The following is a 20107-nucleotide window of genomic DNA, read 5'->3' on the forward strand; positions in this document are numbered from 1 at the left end:
GATTCTATGTGCAAGCCCATTCCTGACTGCTAGCTCCTGTAAGGCTATGCATCTCCAGAACTATTTGCAAGTCCAAGTCAATACCTTCAAAAGTGATAGTCTCTCTTTCCTCCTAATTTCTGTAGTAATTTAAAACAGCAAACTGTAGACAAATAAATTACAAGGTGTTTTCCTATTTTCCACATACAGTTTTTCTGTATACTATTAAATCACTAAGAATCGTCATATTAGACTCAATTACTCCTTTATGTCTTTTCTTTTTTCACAACAGTTATCAACTCTATTTTTCTTCCTAAGTATCAATTTTAAAACTAACAAGTAATATTTAATGTCATGATTCTGTTAATATTTCTATAACTCAAATATAGGGAAAAAAATCTTTTGAACACAATAGAACAAAATCACAAAAAAATTGAGTTAAACATGATGAGAATAAATCCATAATGTCTAATTATATACACACTAGAGTGTGCTATTGTATATAAGATAAAGATTGCTTGATTAAATAATGTAAGCTTTCCTAAAGAAAGATACAAGATTGCCTTCAGGTCTACAAGATCTTCACTTTGATCACACTGTCAGGATGCTAGTGAAAGAAGCAGCTAGAAGCCTAACAATCTAAGAACAAATACTGTTACTGGAAGGAAAAAAAAAGCACATTTCAGATTCCATTATATAACCAACAGAACATGTAGTAGGCACAACTTAAAGCTCACCACAGGAATCAAAGAGATACTATATTTTATACAAAAAACATTGCTACCTGGCAGATACAATGACAGAACTCTTTGAAGTAAATAATGGAGCAAGTTACCGAGCAAATTTTCATGAGCAATTGCCTATTATAGTGAAGACATTTGCTACTTACTTAAAACTGGGCTGAGCTAGAGATGAGTGATTATAAATGGACCACTTTTCTGGGAGACAATATGAATTATTATATGTGAAAGACTATGTAAAAGGAATAGTATGCAAGTGCCTGTACATACTCAAAACTGAAAATTGTAGTCCCCCAAGAAACTGCAAAAACTCTTCAAGCATGTGCCATATATACTGAAATTTTTTTACATTTAAGACATGAATATTGTGTGAAAAAACAACTACAGTTTATATCTGCTCATATATTCTACAGGAGAGAGATTGTCCACTGAGGATGTTAATTGAGAAAAGACCTAAGAAAGAAGCAGAATTTATTAAACAATCTGTAAACTACATGTTCTTAGCATTAATAACCATTTTGTTGGCAAAACTGTTTGACACAGTAAATGGCAAAATACAATTGGTTCAGGAAGCCTTTCTGACTGCCATAAGGCTTCTAAAATACAATATAGGTAGATAATTCTTAGGAATAGAGCTAGAGCTGTGCGAGGGCATCTTATGCCAGTGATGTTTATGTAATTCCCAATATAATCAAGATGATGGGACTTAATACCAAGGGAAAGCCAAGGAGAAAGAGCACACAAGACAACAAACCCAGGAATACTGTCAGAAGAAAATACTGGTTAAGCTGGACAGTACAAAGAAAAGGCTGAGGTACTTAACACCACCTTTGCCTCAGTTATCGCTAGTAAGGTTGGCCATGCATGCATAAAGCATGGAAACAGAAAATAGGGAGCATATAGAGGGCAGAATCAAGGACAGATAACCTGGAAGGAATACATCAATACTGTCTGAAATTAGGAAAGCCAAAACTAAACTGGAATTGAATCTAACAAGGAGTATCAAAGACAGGAATATCTCTTGCAAGTATAGATGTTGCTCCAAAAATAATGCTTCTTACTTATTTCAATGGAAACTACAACATATACAAAGAGCACAATAACACTATTTAATAGAGAAAATTCTCAGCTACAAAACACTATTTTTCATCATAGTCATCAACATTACCTATGCATTTTTACCAACAAAGAAAAACAGTTTGCACACTGTGCTTGTCAAAATCTGCACGGCCATCCAAAATGTGGCTTGTCTTTCACATCACTGTTATCACTGCTGAAATGCACCTGCTGAAGGAGACAATGTCACACAGGACATGGAAAAGGCAGAGGTACTTACTCTTAAGGCTCTTAAAGAGCCTTACTTTACTTGTAAGACCAGCCTTAAGGAATCCCCAAGAGGAAAGTCTGCAGTGGAGAAAGGAAGTCTCATCTCTGAGGAAGGGGATTGAACCAGGGAATTCTTCAGTAAACTGGACATACATGAACTCTAACTCGAGGTACTCAAAAGTGTTAAGGGAATAGGACAGCACCACAGTCATCTCAATACAAAGTTCAGAAAGTGAATACTACTTCTTCTGCCAATCTTAACTCTTTTTCCATCATGAAATGTTTTTAGTGTTCCAAATCTATTTACAAATCAGACATGCTCTCTGAAAACCAGCCAGACAACAGCTGTGCAGCAAAACTGCTCCAACACAAAGTGCCTGCCATATTTATTAAGTGCTGCAAGACCCTCCATCCTGCTAATCCCCAACATCCTTCCACAATTTATTTCAGTAAGAATAATACTGTCTAATCAAATGTCTAGTTAATTGCCCAGACAAATACTATTATTCAAAAGAATGAGCTAAAGACAACACTGAATGAAGATCAATTTCTACCATGAAAGTTAAAAGACAACAATATATAGAGAGAGTTGCTTCTAGAGATCTCAAATAATATCTGTAGAAAAAAAAAAGCAGATTATCTCCTCCGTTCTTTTTGTTAAGAAATGAATGCATTAGAGATTTGATATTGAACTATACCAATTCTCTAGCATCCTCAAAAACAAAACTTGTGTAAAAATCTGAGGACAGCTGACGAAAAATAAGATTGATGGGCAAGTCAAACAAATTAACAGAGCTTGCAGATCAACCAAGAGACAATCATCTTTTCATCAAGCTGTTGCATTTGTTCCATTAGAAAGGTGACAAGAATTGTGTAGATCAGAAGACAAAATGAAGAACAGCTTAGGAATCTAAGCATTGATCCAAGGAGTTTGGGATAATGTCAAGAAGACAGCAAGGCTTTGTAAAGATTTGTTCAGCTCATGATTTGCAAGATAAGATAAGCTTCTCTTAACTCTATAGTTCAAAAGAGGAAAGGGTCAAGAAATGAAATAGAACACTCAACACTTAGATCGGACTGCTCAAACCAGAATGCAAACTGCATCTACAATTAACTCCAACATTTAACCTTGCACACAGTTAATTGCTAGCAAAATATCAACTCTGAGATTTAAGTCGTTAGTTATTTGCTATACATACCTAACAAATTCCTAAATAACCAAAGCCATGTAGGAAAAAAAGACAAAATACAAGTTACACCTTCACAAGAGACAACAAGAAGTAAATTAAAAAAGCAGAATTAATCTATTTTAAAATACAGAAAGAGTACTTCAGAAACCAAAGAAAAGCGTTTGTTACTTAACTTCAGTAAAATCCAATGTGGAAGGAAGCATCTCTTACAGTCCCAAAAAAGAACTCCAAGCCACAGATTCACAGATTTTACAATAAGTCTCTCTTGTTTTTTGTTGTGTAACTCAGTGAACTACTCTTGCAGTTCTACATTCTGAATTACTGTGTTTCATTTACTGTAAAATCTCACAGAACATAAATACATCACATTGTATGTGTTCCTATTTTAACAAGACAAACGTTTCTAAAGACCAAAAGTGTTACATTTTATGCAACTGAAATTTAAGTTTACAGTAACTGATATTCTGATTAGTATAAAATTTCAAATACTGAATTAATCAGATTTTTGGTTCAGACATTCCTGGCCCTGCCCATAATTACTAATGTCTGTTTTCTGGCAATGAGCTAGGTCAGACTGCAGTAAAATATTCCAAACAATTTAGTCCAGGGAGTATCCCCTGGATTTCAGTTATGACCTTCCTGAATCGGAATAGACATTTATTTTTCTTGGTTTATGATCAAAGTATTAAATCACAACATCACACGATCATTCCGGTTGGAAAGGATCTCTTGAGGTCATCAAGTTGATCTTCCTACTGAAAGCAGCATAAACACTGACTGCAAACTACTTTGTTCAGCTGGACCTTGAAAATGTCCAAGGATGGAAGTTCTACATCACTGGTTAAAATATTCTAATGCTTACCTTCATCACATTTTTTTTTTCCTTACACCAAGTTCTAACTTCCTATATTTCTATTTACAAACATTATCACTCACCCTCCTGCTGTGTGCCTTAGTAGAACCTGTCTTGCTTCATCCTTCTGACATCACAGCTGTTGGACATCTGTGGCAACCCCCAGGGGGGTTAGAAGTAGACAATCCTTAAGGTCCCTTCCAATCCAAGCCACACTATGACTCTACAATCTGCCAGAAGGCTTCCTCTAAGCCCTCCCTTCTCCACCTTGAGGTCAACATAAAGCATTCACTGCATTCCCCTCATTCACAATCCAGTTGGTTCATCACAGAAGGCAATCCAGGTTGATCAGGCACAAATACCTTTTGATAAACCTATACTGGCTATTCCCAGTCACTTTCTTCATGTGCCCCAAATGGCTGCCAATGGCATTTCTTCCATGCATTTCCCAAGGTCCAAAAGGCTGGTAAACCAGTACATTTGTAAATCATCCTTTTAATCTTCCTCCAGTAATCAGACTTTCCTGAGGATCTTCCCAGATGATACAGATCTTCCCAGAGTAACATCAGTCAGGTTATGGCCTACACCAAATTCTGCTCTCAAATTCTATGGGCTGTCCTCTCAAATACTCTGTATTCTGAGCTGCTAATTCTTTATAAATGACAACCTCACCTCCTCTTCTAGACTGCCTTTCTAATGAGTTAATATTCACTATCCATAACATAGATCTAGCCACACGAAGAATCCCAAAACCTCAGAGTTACTTAAACATTAGTTTAACCGCTGTATACAGCTCCTCTTGCATGTTTCTTAGGTTGCATGTACTTGCATATGGCCATTCAGCATGGATCCCTGAAAACTGATTTAATTCTCATGTTGCTTGATGAGAGGAAGTCTGGTTATTCAGTTATCTCTTTTACCACTTCTCAACAGTGAACAGCTATAATCCCATTTAAAAATGTATAGCGATGCTGAACTCAGATGGGAAAGCAATACATAAAACATCCACGAAGGAACAGCAGTATTCAGTTCTTTAACCCGTTTTTAGGAAATTTGGCTTATTTAGCGATTGCTACAGTTACCTCTAGTTCCTTTATCATCAATGAAGTTTGAGCATTTGGAGAAAAAAAAAAAAAAAACAACACATTATTTGGAGCCTAACATATTAACCTGGACACCTGAAGAGTATTCCTATGTGAAAACTGTAAAATGTACTCACTTATATTTTTTGGTTGTGACCTGATAGAAACAGACACAAGTCTATAGGGAATCCTCTATTATACTTTCTGTTAAACACTAACATAATTAAGCAAAAACAAAACTCCTTTCTCAAGAGAATTTTCTCCCTTTCCCCAAGGAAGAGGGGAAATAGAGCTTGATTTTAATCTTTCTCCTATTAAATGGATGATATATTTATCTATTTTCTTCCTCTAAGGAAAGTCTTTAAATAATCAAAAATAAAATTTTAGTTAAACAAAAACATATCAGATATATCAAATATATTGTATATTGTGAAAAAGACAGCAATTATCAATACTGCATTAAGTTACTCACAGATAGCCAAAAGCTATTACAATGTTAGCTTTTTAAAAACACACAGACCTGTGACATTTTAACAATGACATATTATTAAACTATATGGTCTAGGCCATCTTATGCTCAGTACTGGGGCCACTCCTATTTCACATCTTTATTAATGATCTTGATGAGGGGATTGAATGTAGCCTTAGTAAGTTTGCAGATGACACCAAGTTGGGAGAGAATGCTGATTAGTCAGAGGGTAGAAAGGCAATACACAGGGACCTGAACAGACTGGATCAAGCCAAGGCAAACCGTATGAGTTTCAATAGCGACAAGTGTCGGTCCTTTTACGGATAGACTTTCTTAAAGAAAGATCTGAAAGAAAACCGCCAACAAATTTTCCTCCTGTACCAACAAAGACAGGCAAAGTGACATAAACAGAATTCATATGAGTACAATCTAATTTGTCTTTCCTTTTCTCACCATCTCCCACTGAAAAATGTGCTTTCCTCAAAGGCTTGTGTACACATAACTGAGACAGTAAATGACTTTTTCATTTCTGTACCTAGCATTCCCTCACTCTTCAGATCATTATTACTTTGCCATTGTATTTTTTCTATGTTATACGCTTTCATCTCACACTCTTCTTTCCTGTAACCATAACAAATCCACGCTTTAGCTCTGAAATTCTTCATTTGGAAAACAATAACCATCTTCACAGTTCAACTTAATCTAATGCACTTTCAGGAAAGTAAAGTAAAATTAAAAAAATGAAAAGTAAAAGAAATCACTCTATTTCCAAGTGAAATCAAGAGGACAAAATGGACAAAAGAGCATCAGTGAGAGTCCTCCTTCTGCTAAAAAGTGACAAGGAGAGGCACAGAGATTTTAATTTGGATGCACATATCACTTCCTCTACTTCTACAAACTAAGACCATACATATGTTGTCTTTGTGAACTCAAGAATACCTCAGTTCCCTTCTACAAGTCAGCTGGGGGGATGAAGAAACAAGCTCATGATTTGCTCACTGTACAAAGATGAAACAAAACGTACATAGGCTTTTAAAGACTGTAGCACTGGGATTGAATTTTATTTAAAGCTTTAGCATACTATATGCTTGAAACATATAGGGGGGCACAGACACTGCTTACAGTAAGGCTCTTGGCTAGAAGTATTTCAGAAAGTGTAAGTAAATACTTTTAAAATACAGCCATCCTCAACTGGATGTATGCAGAATAACTAAGCACATGTAAAGCTACTTAAAAGATTTGAGACCATATTTAAAAACCTGAACAGTCGCAAATATATATTACATATACTTATACATATAAAAATCAAATTGAAAATTGTTTCTTCCCTCAAAAATACTACTGGGTATCTATTGTGCAATGAAAGATTAATCAGCTATGTCAGTGATTGGTATCTATCAAGATAATGTATCTGGTGATGACAGAATAGGAATGTGTTGACAGTTTTTGAAATACCATTGTAGGAATTACAACATCTAAAAGGACTAAGGGCTGCTATTTTTATTTAATAAACATTTTGCTCTCAAAAGAATTTGCAAGTAAAGACAGAGTACTTTGATATAAGAAGAGGGGCAAATGTGACTAGACTGTTGAGAGTTTTTGCATTTTTTCATGAAATATATTCAGAACTTTTTTCTTTTTTTACAGGATAGCTACCATATTCTCTTCCTGCACGTGAAATGTTCACTGCATTTCTGACTAAATCCCATATAGGTCTAAATAATTTCTCTTAGACAACATAGTCACAGTAAATGATAACAATATCGAACACAAAAAATATGTTGGAAAGGAAGAAGGAAGGAAAAAGAGCCAAATCTCTCCAGAAGCAGGTAATTTCACTGTATTCTAGTAAGGAATTTCTTGCATGCTCAATCTGAATAATTTATCATAAGTCACTCCAAAAAAAAAAAAAAAAAAAAAGACAGTTTAAATGAAAATTGAAACTGCTACATAAAAGTAAAAAGTATTATATGAACTTGACTTGTTAGTTACACAGTAAATAACCTCTAATGCTCCAGTATATGAATTTTAGATTGAAATATATTAAGATGCATTCTGTGACTCTTTTGAACTTACTGAAAAGCTATGCAGCAAATATGAAGATTTAGCAATTAAAGGGAAAGGAAGGAACAGTCATTCAAAGTTGTTTCCAAACTATCATTCTAAAATTTGTTATGCGTCTTCATTTCTCCAACTATGTAAGCATGAAAAACCAAAATGCTGTTAAAAGTATTTAACAAGTTTGACTAAGTTCTCTGCAAACAGACAGCTCTGGTGGAGTCGCATTCCAGATTGAAGCAAGGAATCGCCTACGCAAGGAAACAATTCCTCTCAGCAAGCAGCTGCTGCTGCCATTGCCTTCCCCATGGTAATGGCTCTGACATGGCTGGGCGGAGACAGGAGCAGTGGCTTCTACAGGAGCAACACAAACAGAATGTGGTATGTCACTGAAAGCATGGTGCAACAGTCTGTGCAGGCAGAGTGAGCACCCCTCTCCAGTTGGAGGTCTGGCTCACTGATTGGCTGCCTCCCACACAAATAATCTAATCATTTCCACTAAGCAGAAAGCCCTTGCAAAAAAGAATGTAGCTACTCAGATCATGTGCCTCTTTTCAGGTCTCTGGCTGCAGGGAGTGCCTGAGCCTGCTGCTGACACCAGAAGATGGCAAAGACACCACCTGTGTGAGGTGTGAGCAGTCAGATGATCTGCTCAGCCTCGTGGCAGAGCTCAAAGAGGAGATGGAAAGATGAAGGAGTATCAAGAAGCACAAGCAAGAAATAGACTGGAGGAGCAACTCCCTGTCATAGGTATGAGAAAGGTGGGTATCACCTTGACTGAGTGATACACTCCAAGCAGTGGTGGATCCCCTGCCCTGTTGCTGCCAGGAAGGGAGAGAAGACCTAAGAGATGCAGAGGAATAAAAGCAGGTCCCCACTCAACATTTCAAGAATCTCCCCCCACCCCTCTTTACCCACCCTCTTTCCAGGTGCCCTTATGGAACAGGTTTAAGGCTTTAAAACCTGAGGGAAAGGTAAGTGGAATGTGGTAGGTCAACCAAGGAGGCCATCTAGGGCAACGAGGTCAACTCCGTGCCTCCAGACTGCCTCCATCAAAAAGGAAAAAAGGGTAATTGTCATGGGTGACTCCTTCTGAGAGGAATGGAGAGCCCCATATGTCAACCAGACCCTATCCATAGGAAACTGTGCTGCCTCTCTGGGACCTGGGTAAGGGACATGACTAAGAGATTCCCTAGTCTGGTTTGCCCCTCTGATTATTACCCTTTACTGGTAATTCAGATTGACAGCGATAGTTACCAAGAGAAGCCTTAGGGTTATAAAAAGAGAGTCTGGAGACTGGGGAATTAATGGACAGTGCAGGAATACAGGTGGCAGCAAGAGGTACTGAGAGAACCAGGAAAATCTATCTCATAAAAATTTGGCTAAGAGAATAGTGTAGGAATTTTGGCTTTTTCAACCATGGGGCAGTTTACTTGGCATCTGGTCTGATATCTGCTAATGGGGTCCACCTGGGTCGAAAGGGGAGAGAGGGGGAATTTGACCCAGGAGTTAGACTCATTAACAGGGATTTAAAGTATGTTTGAAGAGGGAGGAGGGTGATAGCAAGCCTGTCCGTAATGTGTGGCATAGCATAGTTAGGTTAAAGAGACAAGGAGCAATCTGCTGCATCTTATGGTGATGAAGGCAACAGGTAAACTAAAAGTAAATATTTCAAAGGAATGAAGAAGTTATCTTCAAAGAAGGTAACAAGATGAACTGCCCTGCTGAAGTGCCTTTATGTTAACGCACACTTTTTGGGAGGCAGTCAGTAACAGTCTTTAACACAGTCCTCCACAACATCCTTTTCTCCAAAGTGGGAAGTTATGGATTTGATGGGTGAACTCTTCAGAGGATGAGGAACTGGTTATGAGATGGAACCCGGATAGCGGTAGTCAGTAGCTCAATCTCTGAATGGAGATCAGTGATGAGTGGTGTCCCTCAGGGAGTCAGTACTGGGATCACTTTAACATCTTCATCAATGGCGTCAACACTGGGATTGAGTGCACCCTCAGCAAGTTTGTGGATGACACCAAGCTGTGTTGTATGGTTGACATGCTGGAGGGAGAGGATGCCATCTGGACAGATCTAGATAGGCTTGGGCAAACAAAGCCAAGTGCAAGGTCTTGCACCTGGGACATGGCAATCCCTGCTATCCTGATGGATGGCAAATAAGCCATCAATGTGCCCCTGCAGCGCAGAAAGCCAACTGTATCCTGGGCTGCATCAAAAGCAGCATAGCCAGAAGGTCAAGAGAGGTGATCCTGTCCCTCTATTCTGTGCTGATGAGGTCTTACCTGGAGAACTGTCCAGATGCAGAGCCCTCCGTGTAGGAGAGATGTGAACCTATTAGAGTGCATTCAAATGAGAGACGGTCAAGTATTCACAATTATATTAACACTGTCTGATACTTCGCATTGAGTACAAACAGGATTCAAACTGACACAGAGTTCTAGAGTTGCTAGTTTTGTTTTTTGTTGTTCTCTTTTATGTTTTGACGGGGAAAAAAAAAAAGTTTTGTTATTTACATATATTAAAAGTATTATATAGACTTGATGATCTTGAAGGTCTTTTCCAACATGAGCAATATAGATCTATGATCTATAAATTATACGTAGCCCAGGACTATTTATCTTCACTCAGTGCAGCCCAGGCAAACCAAAAGGTTGGACACTCATTATCCAGTCCAACCTTCAAGCCATTACCATCACGCCCAGTAAACCATGTCCCTAAGTACCACACCTACATGTTCCTTGAACACTTCCAGGATTGGTGAGTCCACCACCTCCCTGAGGCGCTTATTCCAATATCTCACCACTGTAAGAAATTTTTGTTCCTAACCTCAAACCTGAACATCCCATGGTACAACTTAGAGCCATTACCTCTCATCCTATCAACATTTAACTGGTAGAAGAGACCAACTCCCACTCACTACAACCTCCTTTCAGGTAGTTGTAGAGAGCAGTAAGGTTTCCCCAAGCTTTCTCTTCTCCAGCTTAAACAATCCCAGTTCCCTCAGCCTCTTTTCGTAAAATTTGTGCTCCAGATCCTCCATCAGCTTTGTTGCCCTTCCTAGGACATACTCCAATGCCTCAATGTCTTTCCCATATTGAGAGACTCGAAATCAAATGCAGTACTTGTAGTACAGCCTCATCAGGGCTAAATACAGTCCTGCTGACTACCCTGTTTCTGACATAAGCCAGGATGCCATCAACCGTTTTGGCCATCTTGGCATACTACTGGCTCCTATTCAGCTGGCTGTCAGCTAACATCCCCAGATCCTTTTTCCAGCTACTCTGCCTCAAGCCTGTAGCAATGCATAAGGTTGTCAATACCACAGTGCTGGGCATGGCAATGGGCCTTGTCAAGCTTCATACAATTGGCCTCAGCCCATGAATCAAACCTGTCTAGATTCCTTTGCAGGGTCTTCCTACCCTCCTGCAGATCAACACTTCTTCCTAGCTTGGTGTCATTTGTAACTTACTGAGGACTGCTCTGAAAGTAATGCTTCCCATTTTATTATGTTGACCCATGATATCAGAGGTGGATGTTGGTAGTGTGTAGCAGTAGAAGTCAAACCTTTCCAATAATATTCTGTTACATTCTGTTGCCACGCAACACATGGCAGCAGAGGGACAGTGACAGAATGGCATCTGACATGGAAGTGTCTGTGAAGAAAAGATTTGTCACTGAATTCCTCCAAGGGGAGAGAACTACACCTACTGACATTTACTGATGCTTGCTGAATGTTTGTGGAGACCAAACAGTAGATGTGAGCACAGCAAGGCAGAAATTGCATGTTTCAGCAGTGGTGACAGCAACAGTAGGTCACCTCCACTGGTGCAGATTTTTAGAAACAAAGCCTACAGGCTCTTATTCATCACTCGTGAAAATGCCAACAATAATGGTGGTCATTGTGTTGAAAGCCAGTGTTTTGTAACTGAGAATTTGCTCTATCACATGGTGTTACTGTGCTCTTGTAGCTGTTGTAGTTTCAGTGGAAATAAAGAGGAGGTATTACTTTCAGAGTGACCTATGTACAAAAACATTAATATTTTCAAATTTGGGATATTTATGAAGAATGTAATGTAAATTAGATACTCAATTTCCATCTAAAATCAAAGGTGTGTTATATTAAAATTGCCTAAGTTAATTCTAGTGGCTCAACACAGCTAGTGTGCAAGTACAGAAATATTTATGTTTAATAATACAGAAATAGAAAAGACAGCAAAATTGTATGGTATTTTCCATGTGTACATGATGTAGGTATGCCAGTCATCCCTAAACCTCCAGAGCCAGCTCAAGAAGAGTAACTCTGTTTTACAGCTTAACTTCCCAGTAACAGAAGAATCTGTATATTCAGAATTCAGCTGTCCAGTTTAATTACAGCTAAGAGTATTTTCTATCCTCCTTTTCTAATATGAACTGAAGTTAAGGTGGAGTTATTTAAAATTGAATGAAACTTTAACACAAAACAGGCTACAGTTATGCTTTTTTTGCTTTTTAGCATTATTATACACTGTCATAGAAGCACAGAATATTCCAAGTTGGAAGAGACCCATAAGGATTATCAAGTCCAACTCCTGTCCACACAGGACCACCCAAAAATGAGACCATATGTGTGAGAGCATTGTCCAGATGCTTGTTTAACTCTGGCAAACTCCGTGCAATTATCATTTCCCTCGGGAGCTTGTTACAGTGTCTGACAACCCTCTCAGTAAAGAACCTTTTCCTGATATCCAACTTGAACCTTCGTTGTTGCAGCTTCATGCCATTCCCTCAGGTGCTATTGCTGGGTCACCAGAGGATCAGCACCTGCCCCTCTGTTCATCCTCATGAAGAAGCCATAGCCACAGTGGGGTCTCCCATCAGTCTCTTATTCTCTAGGCTGTACAAACCAAGAGACTTTATCTGCTCCTCACACATCTTCCCCTCTAGACCCTTCACCAACCAAAGCAAGGCTTTTGATAGATCTTCACATCTTTGCAGGCCTCCTTTGGATACTCTCCAATAGTTTTATATCCTTTTTGTACTGTGGTGTACAAAACTGCACACAGTACTCAAGGTGAGGCCATACCAGTACAGCATAAAATAGGACAATTACTTCCCTTGACTGGCTAGCAATGCTATACTTGATGCACCTCAGGATACAATTGGTCTTCCTGTATGCCTGGGCATACTGTCTACTCATGTTGAACTTATTGTCACTCAAGATCCCCAAACCTCTTTCAGAGGGGAAGAAAGTTGTTAAATTTCATGCAGTTGGTGATTGGCCAGTTCTCTAATTTGTCTAAATCTCTCTGCAAGGCCTCTCCATTCTTGATAGAGTCAACTGCTCCTCCCAATTTAGTACTGTCAGCAGACTTCATTTAAAATAACTTCCAGTTCTATATCCAAGTCATTTACTAAAAGATTATTTAGAACTAGCCCTCAAATGGAGTCGTGGGGAACCCCACTAGTGACCAGCTGCCAACCATTTACTATGCATCTTTGGGTCTAAACCATCAACCAATTGCTCACCCAGCACATTAGATTTTTGTCTAGCCGTATGCCTTTTGTCCAGAAGGATACTGTGAGAAACAGTAATGAAAGTTTTACTGAAATCCAAGGGGATAACATCAACTGGCTTCCTTTGGTTAAATAGATGGGTGACCTTGCCATAATACAAAATTAACTTAATTGAACAGGACCTTCCCCTCATGAACCCATGATACCTGGATAACTTGATAACTGGAACAATGTTTGCCAGCTTCCAGTCAAATGGGACCTATCCACATTCCCAAGACTGTTGAAAAATAATTGAGAGAGGTCTCACGCTGACACTGGCCAGCCCTCCGATTACCCTGGGATGAATCCCTTTGGGTGAATCCCATAGATTTATACACACGCACATGGAGCAGCAAATCCCACACAAGTTCAGTGTTGTCTGGGAATTGTTTGTTACCTCAGTCACAGTCTAACTCAGGCCATCTGGAGTGCCAGAGCCCATCATCAGTGTTGAAGACAAAGGTGAAGAAGTCATTAAACATCTCTACTTCGTCTATGTCTCTATTTGTAAGATTACTGTTTTCATCAAGTAAAGAAGCCATGCTCTCTTTGGTCCTCATTTTGTTGTTAACAAATTCAAAAATAAAACCTTATTACTGTTCCCCACAGTACTGGATAGCTTATTTTCTCCTTCGCACTTATTTTCTCCTTATAACTGTGAAGAGAATTCCTGCAGCCTTCCCCATTTTGCCTGACCTTGCTTCCAGCTTTTTTCCCCTCCACCTAAGCTCTGAAAGAAGATACCTGTTTAGCCAAACTGTCCTTCTGCCCTCCCTGTTTGACTTCCAGCATTTTGGAATTGCCTGTGTCTGTCCTCTCAAGAGCAGAAAGTGGAATTTAAAAAGTGACCAGCACTGATGGAGCCCAATGCTTCCAAAATTAGTTTCCCAGGGGATCTTATTAACAACTTCCCTGAATAGCCTGAAATCTACTCTCCCTATATCCAGCATTGAGGTTTTGGTGGCAGTTTTCCTCCTATCACTTACTTTAAATACAACCACTTCATGGCCACTATGGCCAAGATGGCCACCAATCGGTCTTTCACTAAATGGTGTTTAAGGTACCTTCCAATCTAAGTCATTCTAAGTCTGTACTATTTTTTCCCTCATAATATTAGGCTTTATAATTTAAATGACAGCTATAATGGAAACTCAATGAAAAGAATCCCAAAAATCAACAGCTTCAGAAATAAGCAGATGAAACATCATCTAACAAAAACGACTGTACTTATATTACCATGCAGTTTAATTCCAGCTAAGAATTAATGCACAATCTTTGCCTAATTATGTACTAATTTGTCAACATTTTCTTCAGCATAAGCTTTCTTACCTTTCTAAAACGTTACTTAAATAAGCTTTCTACCTGATCTGCTTCTTTACACACAAGACCAATACTCAAAATGAAATAGTAGTATTGAACTAGTTAATTTTTTAATCATGATTTTTTGCAGCAGCAGAAATATTATTAAACTGAAGTCACTGTCACAATAAAAATTGCAGAGATGTTCCCTAAACAAAAATGGGGAACAGAAACAAAAGATTTCAAACAAAAACATTTTCAGTCCGTTCAAAAAAAAACTATGGATTTATTAAGTTAGAAGAATAGAAGTTAGTTGCCAAAAGCAAGTCTATTTCAAAAAGAAAGATCACACTATATCAAGTACATTGTGCTGTGAAAAAAAAAAAAAAGAGCCTGCTTAATTTCCAGAAACTGTTGACGATGGGAAAAAATGTGCATAACCACAACTGGAGTTTTCCAACTACAATGCTGTACTCAAAACTGTGTGGTAAATTAAAGAAATAGCAGAGGAAAAATATGATCCAGTTCTTAGTGAATCATCAAAAACTGCTGTCTGCCACTAGACCAAAGATCGTAAGTCTTATCAGCTAAACAATCTATCCAAATAATTAAGTTCCCACTTAGAAGGCTAGAACTCAAGCACTATTTTCTCTTCTAGAACCAAGTGTTCCTTTTATGATTTGTAAGTTAGAGAATGCCACTTACTAACAGAATTATTAAGACAAAACAGATAATCTGCATCGAAAAACAGAATATGGATAATAAAAACTGAGAGATTCTTTTAATCTAAAGTATCATATTAAAGCTCAAGTGAACCACTACGTACTACATTAATCTTATTAACACCTTTCTGATTTTCCTGTTCACATGACAGATTTGAAATGTATTATAAAGACTTTCAGTATACATTGTGAATCTACCAGAATTACTTTTATGTTTGCATACACATTTTCCAGGTATTTATAAAGAAACCTGCAATAATAAAAACTCATCTCCCAAAAACCTGCTTATATCCTTGTCGCTCCCTATGACATCTGAAAAGCTGTAGCAATCAGGTGAATCCCCTGGTGACTGGAAAAAAGGTAACACCATACCCATTTTTAAAAAGAGTAAAAAAGATGACCCCCCTAAGAACTGCCAACCTATCAGTCTCATCTCTGTGCCAGGGATGATAACGGAGCAGATCCTTCTGGAAGCTATGCTAAGGCACATGGAAGGCAGAGACATGATACAGAAGAACTAGTATGTCTTCACCAAGGGCAAATCCCTCTCAACCAATCTAGTCACCTTCTATGATGGTGTCACTCAATCAATGGACAAGGGAAGAGCTACTGATATCATCTATCTGGACTTCAATAAGGCTTTTGACACAGTATCCTTCTCTCCAAACTGGAAAGAAATGGATTTGATAAGCAGACTGTTCAGTAGACAAAGAGCTGGCTGCAGGATCGAGTCCAGAGAGTGGTGGTCAATGGCTTAATGTCTGGATGGAGAACAGTGATGAGCGGTGTCCTCTATGGATCAGTGCTGGAGCCGAAATTCTTATAATCATCAATGACATTGACTGCAAGTTTTCTGATAACACACCAAGCTGTGGAGTGCAGTTGACACACCAGAGGGATGGGATGCCATTCAGAGGGACCTAGAAGGCTTGAGCAGTGGGCCCAGGTGAACCTCATGAAGTTCAACAAATCTAAGTGCAAGGTCTTGCACCTGAGTCAATGCAACCCTCACTACCAACACAAACTGGGGGGATATAAAGACTGAGCTCAGCCCTGCCGAAAAAAAACTTGGGGATACTGGTGAATGGGAAGCCAGACATGAGCCAGCAATGTGCCCTTGCATCCTGGACTGCATCCGAAAAAGATAGGCCAGTAAGGCAAGGGAGGTGTTCCAGCCGCTCTACTATTCAGTGGTCAGGCCCCACCAGGAGTACTGCATCCAGATGTGGAGTCCTCAGTACAGGAGAGACATGGACCTATTGGAGCACATTAAAATGATGCGTAGAATGGAACAGCTCTCCTATGAGGACAAGCTGAGCGAGCTGTGGCTGTACAGCCTGGAGAAGAGAAATCTGAAAGAAGACCTGATAGCAGCCTTTCAGTATCTAAAGGGAAAAATACAGGAAAGAAGGAACAGACTCCTTGGCAGGGTCTGTGGCAATAGAACAGGGGGAACTGGCTTCAAGCTCAAAGAAGGTAGATTTAAGTTAGATATAAGGAAAAAGTCTTTTACAGTGAGAGTGGTGAAGCACTGGAACAAGTTACCTAGTGTTGTGGTTGATGCCCCATCCCTGGGCACTTTCAAGGTAAGGCTGGATAAGGCCCTGGGCAAACTGATCTAGCTGTGATGTCCCTGTTCTCTGCAGAGTTAGACTAGATGGCATTTAAAGGTCCCCTCGAACTCTAAGGATTTGATGATTCTATCTTCCTATTCAATTGCTTTCATATGGTACAGATAGCTGCAAGATAGTTCTAAACTATGACTACAATTACTAGTTTTTCTTTAATGAATATCTGCAATTGAAGAAAAACATGATCAAGTGACTAATGAACTTCAGAGCTTCAAACATCCATTATCTATAGAACTAAAAAGAGTTCAGAGAATGAAGTGGAAAAACTTATTGAACAACAAAGTCTGTATTCCGGTTCTGCTACTTATCTTAAAACTGTAAAACTCCGTATTTACATCTTGGTATTTTGTGTTCTCTGAGAAACACAGATGCATTTAAAAAAAAAAGTCATGGGAGCTTCCCGTATTTTCATAGAACATGAAATGACAAGATGACTGACAAAGCTTCTCACAAAAACCTAGTATTTTATATTTATTTGCAAGAGAGAAGGCAAAAATATATGTCTAAGTTAAGACCCTTTCTAACAACATTAAAGCTTACCTTTAAGTCCTACCCCCACACTTCTGCCAATGTATAGAAGCAGTCTATGATTGGAAAGTCTTTAAAACAAAAGGCAACACCTCAATCAGTGGGGCAGTAGGGAAAACTTAAGCTGAGACTAATACTGGAAAATATCTCCTGTGATCGTTCAATGAAATCACTCCAATGCAGACCTGAAAAGCCAATAAAGCCTATGAAATCACAAGAAAAATAACTGGCTAAGTTGTCAAAGTCAGACTAATGAAATCTTCTCAGAACTAAATAAAACAAACTCACAATGACAATAATAATAATAGAGTCTCATCTAAACATTACCTACTTTAAAGATCTGACCACCTGTTTGGCTCTATTACCTCCCAACCAGCCTTTGCAAATACGAAATATATTGAAACTTCTGTCATCTGTGATTAACAGTCAGTTAATTTAGGAAGTATAAAACAGCATGAAGTAATGCTCTTTCAGATGTATTACATGCTAGATCTATCATATACAACAATTGTTACCATCAAATGCTAGAATAAACATATACAAAGAATTAAGTCACAGAATCATAGAATGGTTTGGTTGGAAGGGACCTTTAAGATCATCTAGTTCCAACCCCCCTGCTATAGGCAGGAACACCTCCCTCTAGACCAGGTTGCTCAAAGCTCCATCCAGCCTGGCCTTAAATGCCTCCAGGGTGGGAGTATCACAGCCTCACGGTGTAACCTGTTCTAGTGTCTCACCACCCTCAGAGTAAAGAATTTCTTCCTAATATCTAGTCTAAAACTATATTCTTCGAGTTTAAAACCACTTCCCCTCATCCTGTTGATGCATGCCCTTCTAAAATGTCCCTCCCCAGTTTTTCTGTAGGCTCTCTTCAGGTACTGGGAGGTCACTATAAGGTTTCTCCACAGCCTTCTCCAGGCTGTAGAGCCCCAACTCTCTCCGTCTGTCCCTGCAGGGCAGGTGCTCCAGCCCTGTGACCACCTTCGTGGTACTTTTCTGGACCAACTCCGCATGTCTTTCCTGTGCTAGAGGCCCCAAAACTGGATGATGCAATACTCCAGGTCTCCAAGTTTATGCACATTCATAGCACAGAACTCAAGAATAATTTCAGTTAAAAGTCTTAACCTGAAAACTCACAAAACTATCCCAGAATCATCACTACACTCAGATTTTCAAGTCAATAGAACTAATAACTGGCTGTTTCTACCATTAAAAAAAAATGTTCACTGACATCTGTACTCTGTATCAGACAAACTTGCACAGTGTGTGCCACAGATATTGTCCTTTGTGTCGTACAAAGAAGACAGAAACAATTGGCATTACAAGCAGTACAAGCTTCAAGAAATTAATCTCATCTTGCAGCTTTTAGAAGCGCGACTCACTTTTGTTCTCTAATTTGATTTGATCATATCCAGAAGACAAAATATATGAGTTTTTCTAACAAGTTAAAGGTTATGACTTTTTATCTGTTGCTCTTGAAAACAGCAGAGAAATGGATGATGCAGACTGTTAAACCTGCTAATGTAAAAATCAGGTTTTGATTTGAAGACCCTAAAAATTCTTCAAATTTTGGAGCAGGCCTGTAGATACTGAGAGGATTTGTACAACATAAACACACTTCATACAGAACACTTGAAAATGCAAGCATACTGCAAGAAATGAAATGAAATTACCTGAAGTATCTTGTAATGATCTTGATGTGAAATAGCTTTTTCTTTTTTCTCCTTCAAGAAATTCATTTCTTGAACACTATGTTTTTCCAGTAAATATTCTAATTCCTGTAAAGATTACAAAATATAATAAAAGCAGTAAAAATGTTTGTGAGCTGTGAAAATATAGATTTAGGTCATTGTTCCAACTAGCTTCAGTTCTGAAGACAATAACATTTTGTATCATAACATCAGAAGATACTTAAAGTCAAGCATTTCCATATTTCAAGTGGTTTCTGTCTTTCTACAGTTGAAAACCTTAAGTACTTTTAGAAAATGGTTTACTAAAAGGCACCTCCATCTCCAAAATGACTAGAACCTTAATGTAACCAATTCCCAACATGATCCAAATAAATGGAAGGAAAATGGCACTACTGACTACTAATTTCCAAAATTATTTGCTGTACAAAAAGCTAAAGACCTTTTTTTTTTTTTTTTCCATGTAGCTGTTGCTGCTACCATATGCTTCTCTATAAGTAAGCTGTGGACACCTTTCAGTTGCTCAAGAACAACTATTTTCTCAACCACTGAAGAAGCCAATTTAGAAACAAATGAGCAGCCAAACCACTGGATAGCTATTAAAAAAAAAAAGTGCAACTGAGAAAGTCAAAAGGAGGACAAAAGGAGCAGGTAGGCTTAGCTCATTCCTGGATGAAAAAAGGACAGCATCTGAGATTCAGAGTCTGATTTCAAGCATAGAGAAACAGACTTTGCAACACTTCTGTATGTATAGCAGGCATGTCCAACCCACAGCCCACGGGCCACATATAGCCTGGCCCAAACTCGTTCTGTGGCCTGCTCCCTCCTCCCTGACACCATCATGGTGGTGGCTCTTCCCCACTGTGTGGCCCAGCCTAGCCCCAAGTGTGCGCCCATCACTCAGTCACAATCACACAATCAGTGTGCAATGGGCACTTTTGAAGCTCAAATCAGCACAAGGTGGGGTGGAGGGAGACAGTGGAGTGCATAGTGCAGCA

General features: G+C 38.8%; 1 protein-coding gene across 6 annotated transcripts in view; it reads right to left on the bottom strand.

The window, feature by feature from the left end:
- The window catches only part of CCDC91 (coiled-coil domain containing 91), a 141330-nt gene that overhangs the window by 84992 nt on the left and 36231 nt on the right, over positions 1-20107 (bottom strand). For all 6 annotated transcript variants that reach the window (XM_052690544.1, XM_052690549.1, XM_052690545.1 and 3 more), the window contains one exon: positions 19095-19199. In XM_052690544.1, coding sequence (XP_052546504.1) covers positions 19095-19199 — 105 coding nt within the window. The remainder of the gene's footprint in view (positions 1-19094; positions 19200-20107) is intronic.

Source organism: Tympanuchus pallidicinctus, unplaced genomic scaffold, assembly GCF_026119805.1.
Source record: "Tympanuchus pallidicinctus isolate F22 unplaced genomic scaffold, pur_lepc_1.0 scaffold27, whole genome shotgun sequence".
NCBI lineage: Eukaryota > Metazoa > Chordata > Aves > Galliformes > Phasianidae > Tympanuchus > Tympanuchus pallidicinctus.